The sequence below is a fragment of the Taudactylus pleione genome, unplaced genomic scaffold (genome assembly GCF_031769625.1).
Source record: "Taudactylus pleione unplaced genomic scaffold, aTauple2 ptg000173l, whole genome shotgun sequence".
In the NCBI taxonomy this organism is placed as follows: Eukaryota; Metazoa; Chordata; class Amphibia; order Anura; family Myobatrachidae; genus Taudactylus; species Taudactylus pleione.
Genome location: NW_028284575.1, coordinates 3,881,870 through 3,906,509, shown reverse-complemented (window position 1 = coordinate 3,906,509; position 24,640 = coordinate 3,881,870). Strand labels below are relative to the sequence as shown.

General features: G+C 47.6%; 1 protein-coding gene across 1 annotated transcript in view; it reads left to right on the top strand.

Moving 5' to 3' along the window:
* Window positions 1-24,640, top strand: part of DPP10 (dipeptidyl peptidase like 10) — a 450,217-nt gene that overhangs the window by 250,158 nt on the left and 175,419 nt on the right. Inside the window, exon 5 of the mRNA XM_088475553.1 lies at window positions 9,366-9,440. Within this exon, the coding sequence (XP_088331679.1) occupies window positions 9,366-9,440 (75 nt within the window). The remainder of the gene's footprint in view (window positions 1-9,365; window positions 9,441-24,640) is intronic.

The following is a 24,640-nucleotide window of genomic DNA, read 5'->3' as shown; positions in this document are numbered from 1 at the left end:
CCGGTCTGAATTTGTCATCATGGAAGGGAGGTGAGGAGAGGTCCGGGGGAACGCAGAAAATATATTTTAGCTTGAACGCAATTTCATTGGTATTAGTCCAGAAACCCCACATGAAAACTGATGTATAGCAAAAAAACATTACAATATTTTTCATCTAACAATCATTCATATGATGCAATTTAAACCCAATGAATAAACACAAGACGGTTCCTGTTGGGGAGAACAGGTAATATTATTATAGTATACTGTAGGAGCTTTGGGTCCTGCTAAACGTCTCCTCTCTCCTCATTATCATCTTCTGTATTATATTCTTCTGTATTTCCTAGATTGGGACTCTGGGCAGTTGCTGAATATCTTCCTTTAACTGTATCTTGACTGGATGGTGGTTCTTCCAGATTATATTCCACTGGTAGAGCCATAACCAGACATTTTGGTACCCTGTGCCAGAAAAAGCATTGCCCCCCCCCAAACAGGGACAGAGCGTGGGAGCGTGTTCACACAACAGTACCAATACAAATTACACTAGACAGTACCACACCATATTCACATTACACCGCACAGCAGTACCCCTTATTCACGTTATGCCACACAGTATTGCCCATTATTCACATTACTTCACACAGTAGAGCCCTTAGTCATGTTATGTCACACAGTAGAGACCCTTATTCATGTTACATCAAACAGTAGTACTCCTTATTCATATTACGCCACACAGTAGTACCCCTTATTCACGTTATAACGGAATTGGTATGAAATACCATCAGCCGCATGGCCGGTGGTTCGATTCCCGTCAGCGGCAGCCCGACAGAAGCAGAGTGCGACGCAGCGGAAGCCCGACAGCGCTGGAAATCCCGATCGTGGATAGGTAAGTATCCACTAACCTAACCTAACCCCCCTAACCCTAACCCTCCTTAGGGGTGCCTAACCCTAACTTCCCCCCCAAGTGCCAAACCCTAATCCCCCCTCTAAGTGCCTAACCCTAACCACCCCCTTCCCCGCTGCCTAAACCTAAGTCCCCGGGGGGGTGCCTAACCCTAAGTCCCCCCCAGGGGTGCCTAACCCTAACCGTCCCTCCCCCTAGCCTAACCCTAACCCTCCCGGGGGGGTGCCTAACCCAAAGTCCCCCCTGGGAGCCCTAAACCTAACCCTCCCCCCCCGCGGCTGTCCGCTCGCGGCGCCCGGCATCAGTACGATCGTGATGCCGGGCGCCGGTCTCCCAGCGTCAGGGGAAATGCGGGCGTCTACATCTAGATGCCCGGCATTTCACCCATGCCGGGATAAGACAGTCGGGAAGCCGGCTGCCGGTATTTAGGCAGTCGGCTTCCCGATTGCCTCTCGTTATAACACACTGTAGAACCCCATATTCAAGTTACATAACACAGTAGAGCCCTTTAGTCATGTAATGTCACACAGTACTACTCCTTATTCATGTTATGTCATATAGTAGAGCCACTTATTCATTATGTCACATAGGAGAGCCCCTTATTCATGTTATGTCACACAGTAGAGCCCCTTATTCATATTATGTCATACAGTAGTACTCCTTATTCATGTTATGTCATATAGTAGAGCCCCTTATTCATGTTATGTCATACAGTAGTACTCCTTATTCATGTTATGTCATATAGTAGAGCCCCTTATTCATGTTATGTCATACAGTAGTACTCCTTATTCATATTATGTCATACAGTAGAGCCCCTTATTCATGTTATGTCACACAGTAGAGCCCCTTATTCATGTTATGTCATACAGTAGTACTCCTTATTCATGTTATGTCATACAGTAGAGCCCCTTATTCATGTTATGTCATACAGTAGTACTCCTTATTCATGTTATGTCATACAGTAGAGCCCCTTATTCATGTTATGTCACACAGTAGTACTCCTTATTCATGTTATGTCACACAGTAGTACTCCTTATTCATGTTATGTCACACAGTAGTACTCCTTATTCATGTTATGTCACACAGTAGTACTGCTTATTCATGTTATGTCACACAGTAGTACTCCTTATTCATGTTATGTCACACAGTAGAGCCCCTTATTCATGTTATGTCACACAGTAGAGCCCCTTATTCATGTTATGTCACACAATAGTACTCCTTATTCATGTTATGTCACACTGTAGTAATGCCCCTTATACACATAATACCACATAGTAGTAGTGCCCCTTATATACATATTGCCACACATTAGTAGTGCCCTCATACACATTATGCCACACAGTAATGCCCCATACAAATTATGCCACAAATTATTAGTGCCCTTATACACATTATGCCCTCACTGGTGTCATATAAATAAAAGATTATACTGGTCTTTAGTGCAACCAGGACAGTAATTATAGGGTTATTGTACAGTGAGGACAGTATATACTGTTATATTGGAAAATGTTGAAATGAGAATAACACCACAAAAACTGATTATTCCATATTTAAGACATTACCGGGACTCCAAATGCGCAGTTCAGTTAGACGCGGCAAGTCATGGATGCCGCGCATTCACTGAAAGTTACTGAAAAAAAGTAAAGTAGAGTAACTGAAATGGTGGGGAAATCATTCTCAACCCCAAAACAGGGCCAGTAAGATAGCAGGACAGTGCAGGAGGCTGTTAGTGGCCATAAGCAAAGTATTGGGGGCTGTTACATGGTGTCAAACAGTTTGTTTTTACAAGTTTTATTAAAGTAGCAAAACGATAGTCAGCAAAGTTGGCAACGTGTGGTACTGCATCTGCTGAGGAACTACACATCCCAGCATGCCCCACCATATTTGTAGCATTCTCTATCAGTAAAACTGTGGCAGGACATGCTAGGATCTGTAGTCCCACAGCAGCTGGAGTGCCTGCCACACATTGCCTGCCGCTGGTCTAGAGTATTTTGGGGCACATTAAAATGTCCCTATTTTTTTTTTATCGTATTTACATACAAGTTTGTAAAATATTTGAAAAGATGCATCCTCATTCACTGTCGCAGCAAACAGCCCCTCTCGGCGTGCTAGGTGCTGGGCGACTTGGCCGGGCTGAGCGTCTTTTTTGCTCAAAATGTGCATCTTATTCGGGATCAGTATGGATGACCGCCGGACCTATGCCCGGCGGTTCAAATCCCGACAGCAGAAGACCTAGCCTAACCCTAACACTCTCGGGGAGGGGTGCCTAACTCTAAGTCTCCCCCGGGAGCCACAAACCTAACCCCCCCCCCGCGCGGCTTTCCTCGCCCACCGCCCGGCTTACCCTCATTTGGTATGGCAGGCGTTGGAGTCCCGGCGTAGGTATAATGACAGGTATCGGAATTTTGACGTCTGTCATTTGTACCCTGCCAGGATTTGACAGTCAGGAAGCCAGCGGTTGGCATTTCGACCGTCGGCTCCCTGACTGCATCCCTATTATTCGCAGTGGCGTAACTTCATCCCAATTGCCCGGAGGCAAGATAAATGTTGGTTCCCCCTCCCCTCCTTTGCCGACTCTTGGACTTTGTAAACAAATTTAAACCTGATTTCTAGTTATGCAAAAGGACTACTCAGCCCATCTAGTCTGCCCTAAACAAATGCACACACTTAGGGCTTGAGCCAGGCAGTAGCTGACTCCATTGTTAATTATGTGTTGAACCTGCTAGTTCAAAGTGATTTTTGGAGGCATTCATCATGCTTACTTTACTTAATGATCACTCCCGAAAAGCTGTTCTTATTGCGGAGTCAGCTTTTTGGAAATGTAAAAGACTTCACCCACTCTGCCACTACTGTCAGGGTACCTTACCAGTAACTACGAACCCCAATATATCTCGTTTCCTGGGGGCTGGGGACATGCTTGATAGTCCAGAGTTCCCTCTACATAGCAAGCTAAGAACCGGCTCCAGTAGCCTGTGTAGATCGGAGTTATAGGGTTTCAACCGAGGGGTATCTTGAGCTTCCAGAAGGGCTTTTGGTTACCAAGCAATATCACAATAAAGTAATATGAATGAGAGCGCTACAATACAATCAATATTTATGAAAGCATTTGTTACTCTAAACAGCAATTAGCAATAATAAAAACAATAAAGTGCATATAGCCTATAAGGCTCAATCATATAAAAATATCAAAAGATATATGATCTATACCAGCTATACAAAAAAGAAAAAAAATAGACTTTTTAAAGGAAAAAATCATCTATAATCAGTTCAATGAACAATTATATTCCCAGTTAAGTGGCACAGTGATGATTTATTTGTAAATCCAGGTATCCAGCGATTTAATTAGGAATCCTGAAAATTAAGTTCTGCTGACTGCCGCCCTCTCGCTGACTGGTCAGAGAAACAGGCTAAATGCAACTCACGATGACAGTGCCTCCAGGGCATGTATTGCAAGAGATTCCGCTCATCAGCACTCACTTGCCGGCGTACTCACAGTCTCTGCCCGGTTTTAGTGTATAGGATCACCCGTCTCAAGCTCCCAGGTTCAGCTGTGAGATGCAGTGCCACTCGTGCTGCGGTCTCAATATTTGATGTTGATGCAAATGGAGTCAGCCTTAAACTTCATCAGCTGATGCACAGGGAAAATAATAGCTAGTATATCCGAGACCTTAACGCGTTTCTCCGTTCTTGTAATTATAACGGTTTCATCATAAGGTAAAAACTTCTGGTTACCAGTTATCAGTAAATTTGATCCCCAATATCTCAGGTTCCCTGGGGGCTGGGGACAAGCTGAAAGCACCACCCAGTAGTCTGTATGCCCTCTAAATTTCAAGCCTAAAACCAGCTCCTGTAGTCTGTGAGAAGCGAAACTAGAGGCTTTGAAAGGCAGGGTGTCAGGAGTCTACAGCAGGAGTGGGGAGCTCACCTTTGGCCCCAGTTCCGAACCAAATCCTGCACCCTCAGCACCTCAACAGTGGAACCTTCTGAAAGCTGAGAATCTCACCTTTCTAATGGTACCAAAACCGCGCTTCTGGACTGTCGCCAGCGGGAGATATAGCTGCTCAACCCGGGACCAGGTCAGGGTGCAGAGTCAAACAGGCAGCTTACTCTGAAGAAGACAGTGCAAGCTGGACTGGACAGCACTCACTGTCACCCGGACTGTGGGCTCGTCTATCACCACTAACCTTTAGCACCTCAAGCAGGCAGGAACTGGACATCGGGGAGGCAATGGAGCATTCTATGGGGAAGAGATGAAGGATGCAGGTAAGAGCTCACACACACAGGGATAGCCTCTCTGTCCTCCTCTCTGCACGCCCCCGCACTGCTGTCTCCCAGCTACTCAGTCAGGCTCAGGATCGCGGTAGACCAGAGCAGAGCACAGCTGATGATGATCGGCGCTCCGGCTCCGCTCAGCGGCTCCTTATTTACAGCAGGAAGGACACTGATGGAACGGGACAATGGAGGAGGTGCCCCCTTCAGGGCTGGAGCCCAGCGGCAGCTGCCTCCATTGTCTCCCACAGTTCCGCCACTGCTTATTCGCATAAATAAAATAACTGGGAGGTGAAAAACTACATTGCTAGATTACACAGATTAACTTGATGCGGGACACTTGTACATCTGTGTGCAACTGAGTCTGAATCTGTGTACAACGGGCCTGATTCAGAGCCGCTCGAAAGCGGCCGCTCGTTCGCACCGAGCGATGTTTGCCCAACTGCACATGCGTACGGATCGTTATACGCATGCGCGAACCAGTCAGTGCGGTCGAAATTCATGTGCTCGCAAAATAGCGAATGCCTGATAATTTGAGTGACAGGAGGAGGCGTATGTGGGTGGTAACGGGGGAAGGTGCTTGAAAACGGGGAGTGGAGATCCGAACGCAGGCGTGCTTAAAGGTCAAAACGGTCGTTTTAAGGGTGTGCATGATTAAAACAGCAGCGTCATTGACCACGTCACTGGGTTATTTTATAGTCAGAACTGCTCGCAAAATTGTGGTAGGAAAAACCAACCCCAAGAATAGCGAGCAGTTCATACGCTGGTCGATGTACTCGATTAATCTAATAAATAGCGGACATGACGTAGGATGCGAGCGGCCAGGGGGCGTATTTTTTCAAAAATAACGACCGCAAGTTTGGATCGCTCGTTCAGACCTAGAGGCGTGAACAGACCGCAAAGAGCGAACGGTTGATTTGAATAGCCACCCCTATTTTCTGGACGAGCGAGCGCTAATTGCGTCCGGCTCTGAATCAGGCCCAAAGTGCTATGACGCAGTGAAAGCGGCTTCTCCTCACACCAAGTTCCGTTGTCCTTTATCTGGTCTTGTTTGTTTTTAAAACTAAGGCCCTCATTCAGAGCCGTATGCTCTGAGCAGAGCGCACGCTCTGAATGAGGGCCGGGCTCCATTTTCATGGAGCGTCCTCCTGGACGCTCGTATAGCTGTGGGTCACCACCCACAGGCTATACGAGCGTGCATTGTGATCGAATTTGCGAGCCGGAGCCTGCGGTTGAGGTTTTCAACCGCAAGCTCCGGAGTGATTTTGGCTCTATCAGAGCCAAAATCACTCCCACTGACATCACTAGTGATGTCAGTGGGCCGGCTTCTGACGGGAGGCGTTCCCGTGGGAACGCCCCCGTCAGGGAGGCACGCCCCCGGCACGCCCACCAAAGGGGGCGTGCTGTCAATCAACATTGACAGCACGCCCCCTTTGATCGGACACAACGAGCGAAGGACTTTCCTTCGCTCGTCGCGTCTGGCGCATGCGCACGACGGAGCTCCCTCCGTCGTGCGCATGCTCAGTCCATAACATCGACCCACTTGCGAGCGGACAGCCGCTCGCGAGTGGGTCTGAATCAGGCCCTAAATCCTATTCAGCTAAAGTGACAGAACAGCGTCTCTAGTACACGTTGGGCTGTGACCAGTGGCTGGCGCTTTGCTGCGTCTGTGATGTGAACAAGAAACATACGGTACGCTACTCCTCTCGCAGCAACTCAGTTGCGCCAGGTGTCTTACGCCATATGCCATACAGATAAAGTACTAGGTATATGGGGACACATCTGAAACTCCAATTGGCAAGTTCAAAAACATATTTCCCATCAATACAACTCAGCATACATGGCCCACATGCTTACACCCCATTTTTGGGGGGCCTTTTTAGAGAAAATGACATGTCTTTATTAGCCAAATGTTTTCTATTTATAAACAGTATTATTCATTAGGAGGGGTGCTCTATGCACTAAGAATGTTTTCATAGTACTACTCAGGAGGTGAGCGCTTAAAGCAGCCATTGGTCCCATTGAAACCCGTGTTAACTTTGGGCCCGATTCAGAGATTTCCGCAATGCCGATTTTTAGGCGGATCAGGCGATTGTTTGCCATTTTATTTGAGCAACTGCGAATTGTGACAGAATGCCATTGCGATTGCATTAGCGTAAATCTCAGGATCAGGCCCTTAATGGAGATTTAAATAGCAAAAATTTGTGAGCTGCACCGTAGTTCACTGATAATTGAATCTGTCCATTTTTGTTGTATACAAAACAATCTAATTTTAGGTAACTGATTGCTGTTATTTCTTTGACATTATTGAAAAGTTTGTTGAATTTATGTTAACAAACAAACCTTTGTAGAATTGCAGTTGCAGATAGAGAAGAGTATTATATACTGTGGAAGCCGTTTCCTCAATTTCATCTCTTAAGGCCCCTATACATCAGCAATCGATTGTGGCAATTCTGCAATTTGCAATCGATTGTGTATAAAAATCTGCAATGTATGGGCTTCACAGATCGCAGATTGCAACCAAAAAGTGATTGGAATTGTTAAATCAGATTGTCCAACATGTTGGATTTCACAGATGGATTGGGACTGTAGATTGCTAGTGTTTGGGCATGATTAGCAGATTTGCAGACCGTTACCAGTAAAATGATGGAGCCTTTCAAAATTGGCAGATCTGTGGGCCTGATTCAGAGCCGGACACTATTTGCGGACGGTCGTTCAGAAAAAGGGGCTGGCTATTTAAATTGAGCGCTCGCTCTTTGCGGTCTGTTGACGCCTCTATGTCTGAGCGAGCGAACGAAACATGCGCTCGCTATTTTGTAAAGACGCCCCTTGGCCGCTCGCATCATACATCATCTCCGCTATTTATTTGATTAATCGAGTACATCGAAAGGTGTATGAACTGCTCGCTATTCTTGTGGTAGCATTTTCCTACCGCAATCATGCGAGCAGTTCAGGCTAAAAGCCAACCAAGTGACGTGGTCAATGACGCTGCTTTGTTAATTATGCGCACCCTTAAAACACCCGTTTTGACCGTTTGGCACCCCTGCGTTCGGATCTCCACTCCCCGTTTTCAAGCACCTTCCCCTGTTACCACCCACAAACGCCTCATCCTGTCACTCAAATTAGAAGGCACTCGCTATTTTGCGAGCACACGATTTCCGACCGCACTGACTGGTTGGCGCATGCGCATTACAACCCATACGCATGCGCAGATGTGCAAACATTGCTCGGAGCGGCTCTGAATCAGGCCCTGTGTTTGCTGCAATCGATCTGCAAATCATGGAAAAAGATCTGTAATGTATGGATGCAGATTTCTAGATTGGGAAATCCTAAAATCGGGCAATAAATCTTCAAATTGTTAATTTGTGGTTTTCAGATTGCTGATGTATGGGGACCTTTAGATTATATTGTGAAGTGAAGCCATTACAGGCAAATAATTATAATGTGTTTCTGACAAAAGTCACTTGAATCATATTCCATAATATGTGACAAATATTTTTTGTCAATAGCTTGTGAAATTTTATAAAAAAAAGGATTCATTTTATTTGATTATATGATTGAGTTCTGTGCTAATAATCTTTAAAAACCTTTCAGTGCAAATAAACATTAATTAGCAAAATTGGCAAAATGATTCTTTAAATACCTCTGAATATAATATATAATGTATTTAATATTTAATAGTCTGAGGAGTTTGGGAATTTTATAGGAAGGGGTATTTCTGAATCCTTCTCAGTATTTTCTCAGGGGAGATTTGCTATATGACATTTATTAAAGATTTAAAAAAAAATAAAAAATCTTTATTATATGTATATAGGGAATCGGTATGAATTAGCGCCGGGCTTAATTAACTATCCGATGTTACTTGCTGTCACCGATTGTTTCTCTATGTTGGCCAAGTATGCGGATGTGAGTAAGGGGAAGTTATGTCGGGCTGCGATCGCAATGCGAATGCAAACATTTACAGAGCACCGCTGATATTAGCAACTGTGTTGCGTGCGTATAAGCAGAATAGCGATCAATAGTGAATCAGGCAGTGTGGTCATATAAAGTCTGAATACTTGTTCCCTGATCATGTAGCTGCAGGTGACATCATTACTTGAATATAAGAATATTGAAGTAGGATGTCACCTGATATAAGATGTCTGAAAGCCTATGTTTTGTGATGCCTGATAATATACTTTATCTTACACGTTTGTCATATTCTGCTTTCTAGGTAACATTCAAAGCATCTCGATATTCTGTATCTCCGGACTTGCGATATGTTCTCCTGGCGTATGATGTAAAACAGGTAAATATTCTCCTACTGTGTATAATGTATTCTGTGTCTGGTTTTGGTTTGGATGCTTTATTATTGCTCTCCTGTTTCACACTATACCACCAATAACCAGTACTCCTCTACTGTGTCTACCAGTTCTCCCCAACCATGACTTTAATTTCTCTTCTACCATGACTGAAGGCTCTCATTCACTATGACTACTGCTTAGTCTCTAACATAACTACCGGTTCTCCTGGACCATGACTGAAGGCTCTCCTTCACTATAACTACTTCTTTGTCTCTAACTTAACTATCGGTTCTCCTGGACCATGACTGAAGGCTCTCCTTCACTATGACTACTGCTTAGTCTCTAAAATAACTACCGGTTCTCCTGGACCATGACTGATGGTTCTCCTTCACTATGACTACTGCTTAGTCTCTAACATAACTACCGGTTCTCCTTTACCATGACTGATGGTTTTCCTTCACCATTACTAACGGTTTTGTTCCACCATGACTTTCATTTATCTGCTACCATGAATAACTTCTTTTTTATAATTTCTACTGCTTCTCCTCTAAATTAACTGATGGTTCTCCTTCACCATGACTGCCGGTCCTGCTTCACCATAACTACCCGGTCTCATCTACCATGACTATCAGTTTTTCTTTACCATGACTGATAGTTCTCCTTTAAAATGACTACCGGTTTGCCTTCACCATGACTACTGATTCTCCTTAACCATTACTATTGGTTCTCCTTCTCCATGATTAGCAGTTATCTTTCACCAATTCTACCAGTTCTCTTCTACTGTGACTATCATTTCTCAACTACCATGACTAAAATTTTTCTTTTATCATTAGTACTGCTTCTCCTCTAAGCCAATTAATGGTTCCTCTTCACCATGACTAATGGTTCTCCTTTGCCATGATTACCGGTTATCCTTCAACATGAATACTGGTTATACTCTGCAATGACTAGCATTTCTCCTATACCATGACTGCCTGTTCTCCTATACCTTGACTGCCTGTTCTAATATACCATGACTGCCTGTTCCCCTATACCATGACAGCCTGTTCCCCTATACCATGACTACCTGTTCTATTATACCATGAGTGCCTGTTCCCCTATACCATGACTACCTGTTCCCCTAGACCATGACTACCTGTTTTATTATACCATGACTGCCTGTTCCCCTACACCATGACTGCCTGTTCCCCTACACCATGACTGCCTGTTTCTCTATACCATGACTGCCTGTTTCTCTATACCATGACTGCCTGGTTCTCTATAACATGACTGCCTGTTCCCATATACCATGACTACCTGTTCCCCTATACCATGACTGCCTGTTCCCCTATACCATGACTGCCTGTTCTCCTATACCATGACTGCCTGTTCCCCTATACCATGACTGCCTGTTTCTCTATACCATGACTGCCTGTTTCTCTATACCATGACTGCCTATTCCCCTATACCATGACTGCCTGTTCCCCTATACCATGACTGCCTGTTCTCCTATACCATGACAGCCTGTTCCCCTATACCATGACAGCCTGTTCCGCTATATCATGACTACCTGTTCTCCTATACCATGACTGCCTGTTCCCCTATACCATGACTGCCTGTTCCCCTATACCATGACTGCCTGTTCCCCTATACCATGATTGTCTGTTCTCCTATACCATGACTACCTGTTCTCCTGTACCATGACTGCCTGTTCCCCTATACCATGACGGCCTGTTCCCCTATACCATGACTACCTGTTTTCCTATACCATGACTGCCTGTTCCCCTATACCATGACTGCCTGTTCCCCTATGCCATGACTGCTTGTTCCCCTATACCATGACAGCCTGTTCCGCTATATCATGACTGCCTGTTCTCCTATACCATGACTGCCTGTTCCCCTATACCATGATTGCCTGTTCTCCTATACCATGACTACCTGTTCTCCTGTACCATGACTGCCTGTTCCCCTATACCATGACGGCCTGTTCCCCTATACCATGACTACCTGTTTTCCTATACCATGACTGCCTGTTCCCCTATACCATGACTGCCTGTTCCCCTATGCCATGACTGCTTGTTCCCCTATACCATGACTGCCTGTTCCCCTATGCCATGACTGCTTGTTCCCCTATACCATGACTGCCTGTTCCCCTATACCATGACTGCCTGTTCCCCTATGCCATGACTGCTTGTTCCCCTATACCATGACTGCCTGTTCCCCTATACCAGTGTTGGCTAACCTTGACACTCCAGCTGTTATGGAACTACATAACCCAGCATGGACTGCTACAGTTTTGCTATTAGGGCATGCTAAAACTATGGCAGGGCATGCTGGGATATATAGTTCCATAACAGCTGGAGTGTCAAGGTTAGCCAACACTGCCCTATACCATGACTGCCTGTTCCCCTATACCATGACTGCCTGTTCCCCTATACCATGACTGCCTGTTCTCCTATACCATGACAGCCTGTTCTCCTATACCATGACTGCCTGTTCCCCTATACCATGGCTGCCTGTTCTCCTATACCATGACTGCCTGTTCCCCTATACCATGGCTGCCTGTTCTCCTATACCATGACTACCTGTTTCTCTATACCATGATTGCCTGTTCCCCTATACCATGACTGCCTGTTCCCCTATACCATGACAGCCTGTTCTCCTATACCATGACAGCCTGTTCCCCTAGACCATGACTGCCTGTTCTCCTATACCATGACAGCCTGTTCTCCTATACCATGGCTGCCTGTTCTCCTATACCATGATTGCCTGTTCTCCTATACCATGACTGCCTGTTCTCCTATACCATGGCTGCCTGTTCCCCTATACCATGACTGCCTGTTCTCCTATACCATGACAGCCTGTTCTCCTATACCATGATTGCCTGTTCCCCTATACCATGGCTGCCTGTTCTCCTATCCCATGATTGCCTGTTCTCCTATACCACGATTGCCTGTTCCCCTATACCACGCCTGCCTGTTCCCCTATACCATGACAGCCTTTTCTCCTATACCATGACTGCCTGTTCCCCTATACCATGACTGCCTGTTCCCCTATACCATGATTGTCTGTTCCCCTATACCATGACTGCCTGTTCCCCTATACCATGACTGCCTGTTCCCCTATACCATGATTGCCTGTTCTCCTATACCATGACTGCCTGTTCCCCTATACCATGATTGTCTGTTCCCCTATACCATGACTGCCTGTTCCCCTATACCACGACTACCTGTTCCCCTATACCACGACTGCCTGTTCCCCTATACCACGACTACCTGCTCTCCCTTCGCTGAAACCCACTCTCCATCTGCCCCTAATATATCTTTGTTTTATTCTTGACGATCTTTTTTCCATTCTCTTCTTGGACACAATTCTGAATCTGTTTGTTACCTTCTCCTCCTTCTTGTTTATTTCCATCTTTTTTTTTATTTTGCAATTTCTTGTGCGTAGTAAAATATGAAAAGCTCATTACAAAGACTGTAATGAATCCATTTATCATGCTATATCTGTATGTGACATGACTGATGTATTATTTGTTGCGCAATAAGCAGATTGCTCCATTTATTTAGTGATATCTGTTGTGTCTTTCTACAAGTGACACTTTCCTGATGTTTGCTGAATATTGCTAATGTCACCTCTGTACATTAGCTCCATATTTACTGTGTCTCAATGTTACAGCAAAATGAGTGATACATAATAACCTACAGTATACTGTGTAGTCTTCTCCCCACCTGGTGTCTTACTCTCAGCTACATAAATGCATATTTAATATAATGGCTGAGCTGCATTAGTCCTCAACACTAACACAGTCCCAATGGTTATAAGCAGGAAAAATTTTATTTACTCTGTAAAACAATTAGATTTTATCCATTCTTGGAAATGATGACGGTCAGGACTCTACTTTCAGTGGGGCATCTTTAGCACCAACCGGATATACTGTATACAGGAATGTGCCTCCATGTGCTTGGAGCTAACAATTAGCCTGATTCAGAGATGTACGCAAACCCAATGTTTTGGGGTCTGCGAATGCGCAGGACCCATTCTGCGATCTCGCGTTGCCCCCGTTTCCCGGGGAACTGGCTAGGCTGAGTAAGTCTCAGTTTACGCGACCCGGCCAAAGGAGCAACCATCGCGACCGAATGTCATGATGGTCGCGACGGTGATCCCAGGCATGGTCTACGGACGCTACACTGGGATCGCAGATGCAGCAAGAAGAAGTCTATTTCCTACAGACACCTCCTGGTGCATTTGCCTCTGAGTTGGGCGGTATTGCCGTGCAATTAGGTCCTACGTCATTAATAGGTTTAAGTTCTGAGTCGCACGCTCATGTTCACATAAATTGGCGATTTGTTGCCACTGCGCATGTGCTAAAGTCCCTAAAAACTCGCATGGCACATGCATTCTATGGTGCGTACGTACAGAGTTGCAGGACCGATTTTGATACACAGTGCCTGAAATGTGTTAGGCGTTGCTGGGCGGGGACTGCAATGCTCTCTGCATTATATGATGGGCACTGCAACGCTCTCTGCATTATATGGCGGGGACTGCAATGCTCTCTGCATTATATGGCAGGGACTGCAATGGTCTCTGCATTATATGGCGGGGACTGCAACGCTCTCTGCAATATATGGCGGGACTGCAATGCTCTCTGCATTATATGGCGGGGACTGCAACGCTCTCTGCAATATATGGCGGGGACTGCAATGCTCTCTGCATTATATAGCGGGGACTGCAATGGTCTCTGCATTATATGGCGGGGACTGCAACGCTCTCTGCAATATATGGCGGGGACTGCAATGCTCTATGCATTATATGGCGGGGACTGCAATGCTCTCTGCATTATATAGCGGGCACTACAACATTCTCTGCATTATATGGCGGGCACTACAACGCTCTCTGCATTATATGGCGGGCACTGCAACGCTCTCTGCATTATATGGCGGGGATTGCAACGCTCTCTGCATTATATGGTGGGCACTGCAACATTCTCTGCATTATATGGCGGGCACTACAACGCTCTCTGCATTATATGGCGGGCACTGCAACACTCTCTGCATTATATGGCGGGGATTGCAACGCTCTCTGCATTATATGGCGGGCACTGCAACTCTCTCTGCATTATATGGCGGACACTGCAATGCTCTTTGCATTATATGGCGGGCACTGCAACTCTCTCTGCATTATATGGCGGACACTGCAACGCTCTCTGTATTATATGGCAGGCACTACAATGCTCTATGATTATATAGCGGGCACTGCAAAGCTCTTATGTTTTCCCTTAATTTATGAATGATGCCCCCTGAGCAGTACACTGTGATACAAATGAAGAATCTGTAATTAGGGGACACTGGCCCTGATTCAGAGCCGGACGCTCTGACCAGAGCGCTCGCTCTGAATCAGGGCCCACCTCCATTACTATGGAGCGTCCTCCTGGACGCTCGTATAGCTGTGGGTCACCACCCACAGCATATACGAGCGTGCAGGATGATGGCCGCGATGGTCTTGACCATCGCGACCATCGAAACTGCGAGCAAAAACCTGCGGTTGGGTTTTTCAACCGCAAGGCCAGGAGTGATTTTGGCTCTATCAGAGCCAAAATCACTCCCACTGACATCACTAGTGATGTCAGTGGGGCCGGCTTCAGACGGTAGGCGTTCCCTTGGGAACGCCTCTGTCTGGCAGGCACGCCCCCGGCACGCCCACCAAAGGGGGCGTGCTGTCAGTTAACATCGACAGCACGCCCCCTTTGATGAGACACTCCGAGCGAAGGAAAGTCCTTCGCTCGTCGGGTCTCGCGCATGCGCACGACGGAGCTCCCTCCGTCGTGCGCATGCGCAGTGCGGACCATCGACCCACTTGCGAGCGGACAGCCGCTCGCGAGTGGGTCTGAATGAGGGCCATTGTGCTGTTTGTTTCGAGCATTTCTATCATATTCCAACCATGTGTCACTATATTTGGTGGTTTGTACAAACTGAAATACTTTGTGCATCTGTAGATTCCGGTTAATAAATGGCCCCAACAGTCTGACCCCTGGCAGGTCCTGCAATGAACAACCCATGAATAACGCAGGCACTTTCCCTGAAATATTTTGCTAAGAGATGTTCTGTGTAACGGGAACATTGTGGAATATAGATGAGTAATTATGCTGCTGGAAGTACAGCGATGTGTTTAAATTTTCATTTATTACAACAAATGTCAGGATTCCTGTGTCAGGGGCTACATACTAAATTATAGGCAAATTGATCTTTTGCAATTAATCGGAAGTAATCATGTCCTGACAATTATAGATATTTCGTCAGAGTGCTGCAAGCATTTAGATCACATTAACTATAGCAAATGCAGAATTAAGGGAATTAGTATGTAATACCGCCGTCCACATGGTTCAAATCCCGACAGCGGAAGCCCAGCAGGGGTGAAGATCCCGATAGCTAAAAAGGTAAGTATAACTAACCATATTCTCCCCCCTCCTTTAGGGGTGCCTAACCCTAACCTCCCCCCTACCCCCCTTCCCCGCAGCCTAAGTCTCCCGGGGGAGTGCCTAACCCTAACCTCCCCCCGGGGATGCCTAACCATAACACCCCCTTCCCCTAGCCTAAACCTAACCCTCTTGTGGCGGTGCCTAACCCTAAGTCGGGGGGACTTAGGGTTAGGCACCGCCACAAGAGGGTTAGGTTTAGGCTAGGGGAAGGGGGTGTTATGGTTAGGCATCCCCGGGGGGAGGTTAGGGTTAGGCACTAACCTCCCCCCGGGGATGGTTAGGGATGGGAGCCCTAAAACCTAACCCTCCCCCCCGTGGTTGTCCGCGCTCGGCGCCCTGCTTACCATCGTTCGGTATGTTGGGCATCGGGCTTCAAACGTAGGCCTAATGACAGGCATCGAGATTTCAACGCCTGTCATTAGTACCTTGCCGGGATTTGACAGTCGGGAAGCCGGCGGTCGGCATTTTGACCGTCAGCTTCTTGACTAAATCCCGATGTAAGAGCCAATGCTTGTTGGGAGCTGTATCACCTGACAGAGGTAAATCCCAACAGGTTTATGTCCCAGTTCTGCCGAGCACACATCTGAGGCGGCTCCGTCGTGCGCATGCGCGAGACCCGAATAACGATGGCCAAGCCGTCGTTATGGGTCTCGCACCAAAGGGGGCGTGCAGTCGATGGTCATTGACAGCACGCCCCCTTTGGTGGACGTGCCGGGGGCATGGCTGCCCAGACAGAGGAGCTCCCATGGGAACGCCTACCGTCTGGGGCCGGCCCCACTGACATCACTAGTGATGTCAGTGGGAGTGCTTTTGGCTCTGATAGAGCCAAAAGCACTCCAGGGCTTGCGGCAGCGAGACCCTACTGCAAGGGTCTCGTCGCAAGCCCGATGGTCGCGATGGTCTTGACCATCGCAACCATCATTTTGGCCACTCGCTATAGCTGTGGGTGGTCACCCACAGCTCTACGAGCTCCAAAAAGTAAGAGGGACGGCCCTGATTCAGAGCGAGCACTCTGTCAGAGCGTCCGGCTCTGAATCAGGGCCTCTGCCTCTATTTCTACTCCTGGGAGGAAGTGTGGCTATATGTAGTTACAAGTCACCCATGTCTCCTGCAAGGAGCATAACTACCTAACTGATTTATTGGTGAATTATAGCCTTCTTATCAGGGGCGTTTCTAGAGAGGAGGGGGCCCGTCTGCAGTCTCCGACACTGGCCCCCTCCTCTCCGCCTGGGGGCCGGCAGCACAATGAGCTGTGCGCGGCCAGCGCCGGAGTTATAGACTCTTTGCACTAGAATGTGCCCAGAGTCTATAGTGTATGCACAGGTCACTGGGAAAATGGCCGCGGTGGCAATTTTCCCGTCGTTTGCGCAGCGCCGGAACCTCGCGCCGATGTGGGACTGCGGAGAGGTAAGTAATATTATGGGTGCAGGGTGTGTGGTGCCGGGCCCCCCTGGACCCAGGGGCCCGTGTTCCCCGCACACCCTGCACAAATTATAGATACACCCCTGCTTCTTATATACCACTGTATAATCATACGTAATTAGGATTAGGGAGACTATATCATTTTGAAAAAAATATGTATATATTTTCGTTTATAATACTTACTATATGCTAATTAGCATAATGTAATCCTATATTTCAATTTAGCAGGCAGATAGTGCAAATCATAACATTTAGAGGCTTATTTATCATTATTCCCAGAAAACCACCATTTTCGAGGGATATCGGCAAATATTAAGTACCTACCAGATGTGTTATGGAGGGATTGCAGCAGATATCTTTGATATCTGCTACAGTTCCTCCATTTCCGACCACTATATAAAGCAAAATTTAGCAAGCTTCGGAATGCTCGGCCCCCGCAGTTAGCGCCATCTGCAGATGGAATTGTGTTGCTGTAGCCTATAGGATACACTTTGCAAAATTTACCGGGAGAGGAACTCTCCCCGGCGGTATGCAATTGGGAAGCTGACTGCCTAAATACCGTCAGCCGGCTTCCCGACTGTCATATCCCGGCAAGGGTGAAATGCCGGGCGTCTAGATGTAGACGCCCGGCATTTCCCCGACGCCGCGAGACCGGCGCCCGGCATCCCAATCGTAGAGATGCTGGGCACCGCGAGCGGACAGCCACGGGGGGGGAGGGTTAGGTTTAGGGCTCCCGGGGGGGACTTAGGGTTAGGCACTCCCCAGGAGGGTTAGGCTAGGGGGAGGGAAGGTTAGGGTTAGGCACCCCCCCGGGGGACTTAGGTTTAGGCAGCGGGAAAGGGGGTGGTTAGGGTTAGGCACTTAGAGGGGGGATTAGGGTTAGGCACTTGGGGGGGAGATTAGGGTTATGCACCCCTAAGGAGGGTTAGGTTAGACAATACTTACCTATCCACGATCGGGATTTCCAGCGCTGTCGGGCTTCCGCTGCCGGGAACTCTGCTGATGTCAGGCTGCCGCTGCCGGGATTCGAACCATGCGGCCGGCGGTATTTCATACCAATTCCCTCCCCGGCATGTGCAGTAGTACCAATAGAGACGTGAAGAGACCGATGATGCGGTCACTTCTCTCCAAGCACATTACAGGGATCGGCTCTTTTCAGAAACCACTGTCTCTACTCGTGCTACATTCAGGCAGAATTATCGCATACTGCAATGCCATCATGGGCACTAATAGTTACAGCTCTGTGGATTGCAATGAGTTGGATGCTGTTGGCTGCTGCTGTGATCTGTGCTGCTGGTTGATTAGTGCTGTGCTTGGAGAGGGGTGCTGGGTCAGAGGCGGAACTAGCGATGGTGCTAGGGGCACCACCCAAAATCTTGCCTAGGGCATCAAACTGGTTAGGGCCAGCTCTGGGTGTCGTGGGTGTATCAGTGACAGCGGCTAGATTCCCAGACGCAGAGCCGCAGTCACAGAGGCCATGTTTAGCCGGAGTTCAGGAGGAGACACTGCGTCTGCCATAGGCTGGTGCAAGCGTTGATGGTGAACGTGATTATGGGCGACGGTGGAGTGTGCCGAACCACCGGCAGAGTTACACCGCCCATGGGTAGTGAAATAGGGTGTCTCAGGGTATTGCACAGTCCGGTAACTCACCGCTGCGACTCCGCAAAAAGTCGCAATCGCGGCTGTAATAGCGTCCTTCTCTGAATCAGGCCCTCTTCTGCCATGAAATTCATTGAAGAATGTGGATGTTTCTGGCAGAATACAATGGGACTATGCACTACACTAAAACGGTCTGGAGCTGTCATTCCAATATCACACTTATTAATTGACCCACAAGCCTGGTATTTATCATCTCTGTCTGTGTTACAGTTCATGATGTAGGTGTGAAAGCCGACCCTTTTAAATGAGGCACTTTACAGCCCCCGCCGTGATGTACACAGAGGACCAGGCAGCGTAGACCCCTCTAGGGTGACTCCATCTAATTGATACCGTTAACCACTAACTACACATTACAGAGCTCAGGAAAAAATACGTTTACAGAAATCTGAAATCAAACGAAAGAAATGTTTCCTTTGTTTAATATAAGCCATAAAAATCCCATTATGACTTTCACTACATTGACATTTTGTAAAATGAAAAATGTGAACTTACACGAGTGGGGAGCACAGTTATTCTCCCTCTATTAGAAGTTCACTTAATCTTTTAAGCATACAGTGACATAGTTTAATTAAATGCGCCTGCTACACCAGAGATAAAGGAGGAGATGACGACCGGATTTCAAGAGCCGTTTCAAAGACAAAAGAAACGATGAGGTCCGGGGGCTTCAGGGGGTCATTCAGCCTCAACGGCGGCTCCCAAATTTAATTTGTGTTATTCTGCAAATGGTTGTTTTTCTGTATTGTTAGGTTTATTGTTTATAACGAGTATGTAATATACATTGCTTATAACGTACAGCTACGAATGGGGAGTGCCTACGTTTTTCCAAAATAGAGACATGATATTGTCTCTTACAACACAGGGCCTGATTCAGCAGAGATCGCAGGTGCTTATACGCACGCAATCGGCCGATTGTTGCGTTCTATGCATCTGTATGCATCGCAGTGCGCGAACCGGCCACTACGATCGGGAAGTACCATTTGTGGGTCGTCGACGAAACGAAGGCGTGCCTGTGCATTTGAACCCCGTTGCAGGGGCGTGCATAAATTCTCCACTGCGATGCCCTACGTGACGAGGTTAGCAATTCCCGAGCAAGGTCAGACCTTGCGCAAGTGTGCGTGAGGCTGCGATGGTACTCTTCGTTACCGATGTTTTCGCAGTCTTTCTAAGGATTACGGATGTGTGCAAGGTAAAGTGGGCGTCCTTATGTTGTGCTGCGGCGGGATAGCGATCGCAATGGATTAGCATATGATGGCAGTGGAACTGCATGCGTAATCGCTATTGCCTTCGCAGTTGCGATCTGTAATGAATCGGGCCCACAATTCCCAAATCTGAGATTGGGAACGAGCATCTCTTTGACAACAGTCGTTATAGAAAGGGTGAGGCAACAGTTTCATTTCTATTTTCCTAAATAAGGGAAAGCCATGATTTGTATGTGAATGTAATCCTAAATAGATTGGGAGCTGTCATATAGTTGTTGTATAGCCAGGAGATGATGGACGGCGGGATGTGTCCAGTTTGTGGCTGACCAGTGATTACAGCAGCTCAGATACAGCAGAGAAAATACTTTCTGCACATATCTTGGGGTGTCCTATGTAATGACTGGGCACTGATATGTTTCCACTCCCTCGTAGGATGGGGCTTCACTGTGCACACGCCAGACCCTGCACATGCTGCGGAGAGCAGAGTGTGTGTGTGTGGGTGGGGGGGTTGTAGCATACTAAAAGCCACCCCACCCCCCACCTCATGACAGCATGCACCGCCTTTAGGGAGAAATTTATTAAACCTTCTTCTAAAGAGTGGAAAAGCAATCAGCTTCACTAACCAGCATGTATCAAGTACATTATATAAAATGGTAGGTAGGGGCTGATTGATGATTGGTTGCTATGGAAACTTCTTTGCTTATCCACTTCTCTCTTTGATACATCTCCCCACTTAGTTCTCCCCCTGCTTGTAGCAATAATTGATGGGTGTTGGGAAAGGTGGAAATGGGAATTATTCGTTTTGGAGTTTGACAGCTGAGCTGAGATGGTTTAAAATGAGATTATTGGTAAATTAATATTGTACTGCAGGCTGGATCTATCCAGGTGATAAGATGGAGCTAGAAAAGCTGTCTGATAGTCCGCCATCCAGTTGATGGAAAATATAGAAAAAAGGTTTTATGATGTAGAAGAACCAGTAATTCCTACAAGCTTCCTCCATCTTCTTCCCATGCAGGGCATGTTAGTGTCTTGTCCCCATAATTAGATGGCTGAGCCTCCAACATTCCAGATCCAGCAATCGGGACAGCTGGGAAGTAGGAGATGTGCAGGGTCCTCTGGGTAGTAGGTTTGGTATAAAAGATAGACAACAGATGTTAGACAGACAATAGGTTGACAGGGACACAGGCTGACAGGGACTAAAGGTCGACATGGGTAAATGTCGACATGTATAAAAGTTGGACAGGGACAAAAGGTTGACAAAAATTGTCAACACAAAAATGGTCTAACCCTCCCTTCTAGTGTCTAACCCTAGCCCTCCTGTAATTGACTAACCCTAAACCCCCCCCCAAAGAGTGTCAACCATTTTTTGGTGTGTCAACCTTTTGACCCTGTCAACCTTTTGTGTCTGTCAATATTTATTCATGTCTACTTTTACTGTGTCGACTACTGGACTTCCCTGGTAATTTATGATTGGTGGAGGCTCCAGGGGTGGGGCTGCGGCACAGTACAAAATTCAAATAGGGGAGTCACACCAACTGCCAGTGAGTCCCAGCCAGTGATGTTTGGCAGCGTGTGAAATGACAGTTTGTGTGGCTCCCCTATTTGAATTTTGAACTGTGCTGCAGCCCCACCTCTCACCAGGGAAGTCCAGGACCAGAGCATTGTGTCCTCCTGGAGAGGGTCATGTTGGGTGGTATGTATCTGTTGTCTATCTAGACATTGTCGACCTTTTTAATGTCTATCTATGGAACCCCTGGGTAGTATAGGAAAGTCCTTTGTCATATTTGCTGCCCTCTGCCTTTATCTACAGTAAGAATTTTCTCCTTGGAAAAAGACGCCATCTTGCTGCAGAAATATAGTCACATCACCATCACCATAAACAAAACGCAACAGGCGCACAAGTAGACGCGCCACGTCAAACATGTCAAAGAAACGGCACATTTCATTCTGCTTTGTGCTAACGTCACCAGAGATTTTGTGCTGAAGGTTTCCTTGTGTCTGACAGAGCGGAGATCGGGGACACGATTAGGATTCTCCGGCTGTAGGCTCACAATGAGCGATCACTCTGTTTTGCTCTGTCAGAAGGATTTGAAAGAACTAATTTATTCTTAATGAGAGACATCCTTTCATTGCACCCTGTCTGGGGAAAGCTTTAGCAGAAGAGATCTCATTTATTCCACAATGTGTCTATTACTTTACATCCAGTCGCACAAAACGTAGATACGACATTTCATTTGTTGTCTAATCTCATTTTCTGTGTTTTCATAATTCAATTCTGAGTTGCTGGAGTTTATTTTTCTTTCCTCCTTAACCTCATCATTACTGAACTGGGGACAAGAGAACCCAAAAGTCCCATTTGGTGTAAGTTAAGCCTATGGCAATGTTGAAACAAATTTAGGACAATTTAACCCACTGTTTGTTTTTTTTGCTTATAAGAAAATATTCTGTGCAGAGGAAATGACTTTCTAATCCACCTTCTTCTCCCGACTGACCGCGGAAACGTCCTGTACTGACCGTAGAGTGCCTGATTCTGTGCGCATGTGCTGGCTATGCCCCCTTAGCGCAAAACATGATGTCACGCAGAGGGGGTGGGGCCGCTAGCACTGGGCAATGCAGCACTTACAGGTGGCAGGGTGCATGGGATGCTCGGAACGTACAAAGGACGCTCCTGGCGACACTGCCGCGGTGATACTGGCTGCACGGTGACGTTCCAGACACCCTGCTAGCCAGAAACAAGGGGCATGTGTCTGCGACAATGCCACCCACAGAGGACCTGATTCAGACCCGGTCGCTAAGGTGCTTTCGCTCGCTCTGAGCGATTTTCATCCGTCTGCTCATGCGTATAATTCGCAGTGCGCGTGCGCAAGCCAGTCTTTGCGATCAGAGTTTGATTGCTCGTAAGCCACTATCAGGCCACTACTTTGAGTAACAGATATTGCCGTGTCAGGCCAACAAAACGCTGTTTAGTGGGTGTGCATAATTAGTAAAGAAGCGCCATTGTACACGTCACCTGCATGTATTTCAGTCAGCACTGATCGCAGTGTTTGCGGCGGGGAAAGGCAACCTCAAGGGCTGCGAGCAGTTCCGTCTTTATACACTAGCGAGCATTCAGTGCCGTAGCTCGCTAAGACATAGAGGGCGTCCTTACGCCACGCAGTGTGATTGAGGAATTTGAATATCCGGCCCTTTTTCGGCAGCGAGCGACCGCATCTTGTGAGCAGGTCTGAATGAGCTCCAGAGTTCTGCGCTCTGTGTGACGGCACCGATCGCACATCCCTAGTTACGTCCCTGCTCGCTGTACTGTTGTTGCCGGCAGCCACGATATAGCTAAATGTGATTATCAATTCAGCTAATGCGGGGGAACGTGCAAGCTGCCGCCCATGCCGCCCATTGGCTTTACGTCCAACTCCTAATAGGATTAGAGATGTGCTCTTCGGTTCTCCAGAAATCCGAATCCACCCGAATATCATTAATCGGATCACCATCGCGACCATCGGCCACAGTCAGAATGGGCAACTTTATGTAACTGTTCAGCTGGGGCCAGGAAATCTGCATCAGACGACGCAGACCCTGGTCCCGGCATGCCTACAAAATGGCCCCTGTTGTTGCCCCTTCCCTGCGCCCAAACGGCTGCAGCATGTCAATCATGAGCAATCTCGCAGGACCCGTTCTGAACATGCGCAGTTCCCCCGCCATCGGAGATTATCTCTAAATCAGGCCCTAAGAGGCAGATGTATTATAGCGGCACTTATCATGCGAAACAGGAAGCACTAACGATGAGATGTATTAACATCTCATCGGCCGGAGCAAGAGGGTGATAACTCCAACCTCCGGCGATCCCTGCTACAGCCCACAGCTCACCAGCCTAGTGCTGATGCGCTGTGACTCACTCCCGGCCTGGCTCCACTGAACATGCTCCTCTCCTCCAGCCATGTGCTCACCCTCTCCCCCAGCCATGTGCTCACCCTCTCCCCCAGCCATGTGCTCACCCTCTCCCCCAGCCATGTGCTCACCCTCTCCCCCAGCCATGTGCTCACCCTCTCCCCAGCCATGTGCTCACCCTCTCCCCAGCCATGTGCTCATCCTCTCCCCAGCAATGTGCTCATCCTCTCCTCCATCTATGTGCTCATCCTCTCCTCCATCTATGTGCTCATCCTCTCCTCCATCTATGTGCTCACCCTCTCCCCCAGCCATGTGCTCACCCTCTCCCCCAGCCATGTGCTCACCCTCTCCTCCAGCCATGTGCTCACCCTGTCCCCAGCCATGTGCACATCCTCTCGCCCAGCCATGTGCTCACCCTGTCCCCCAGCCATGTGCTCACCCTGTCCCCCAGCCATGTGCTCAACCTGTCCCCCAGCCATGTGCTCACCCTCTCCTCCAGCCATGTGCTCACCCTCTCCCCCAGCCATGTGCACACCCTCTCCCCCAGCCATGCGCTCACCCTCTCGCCCAGCCATGTGCTCATCCT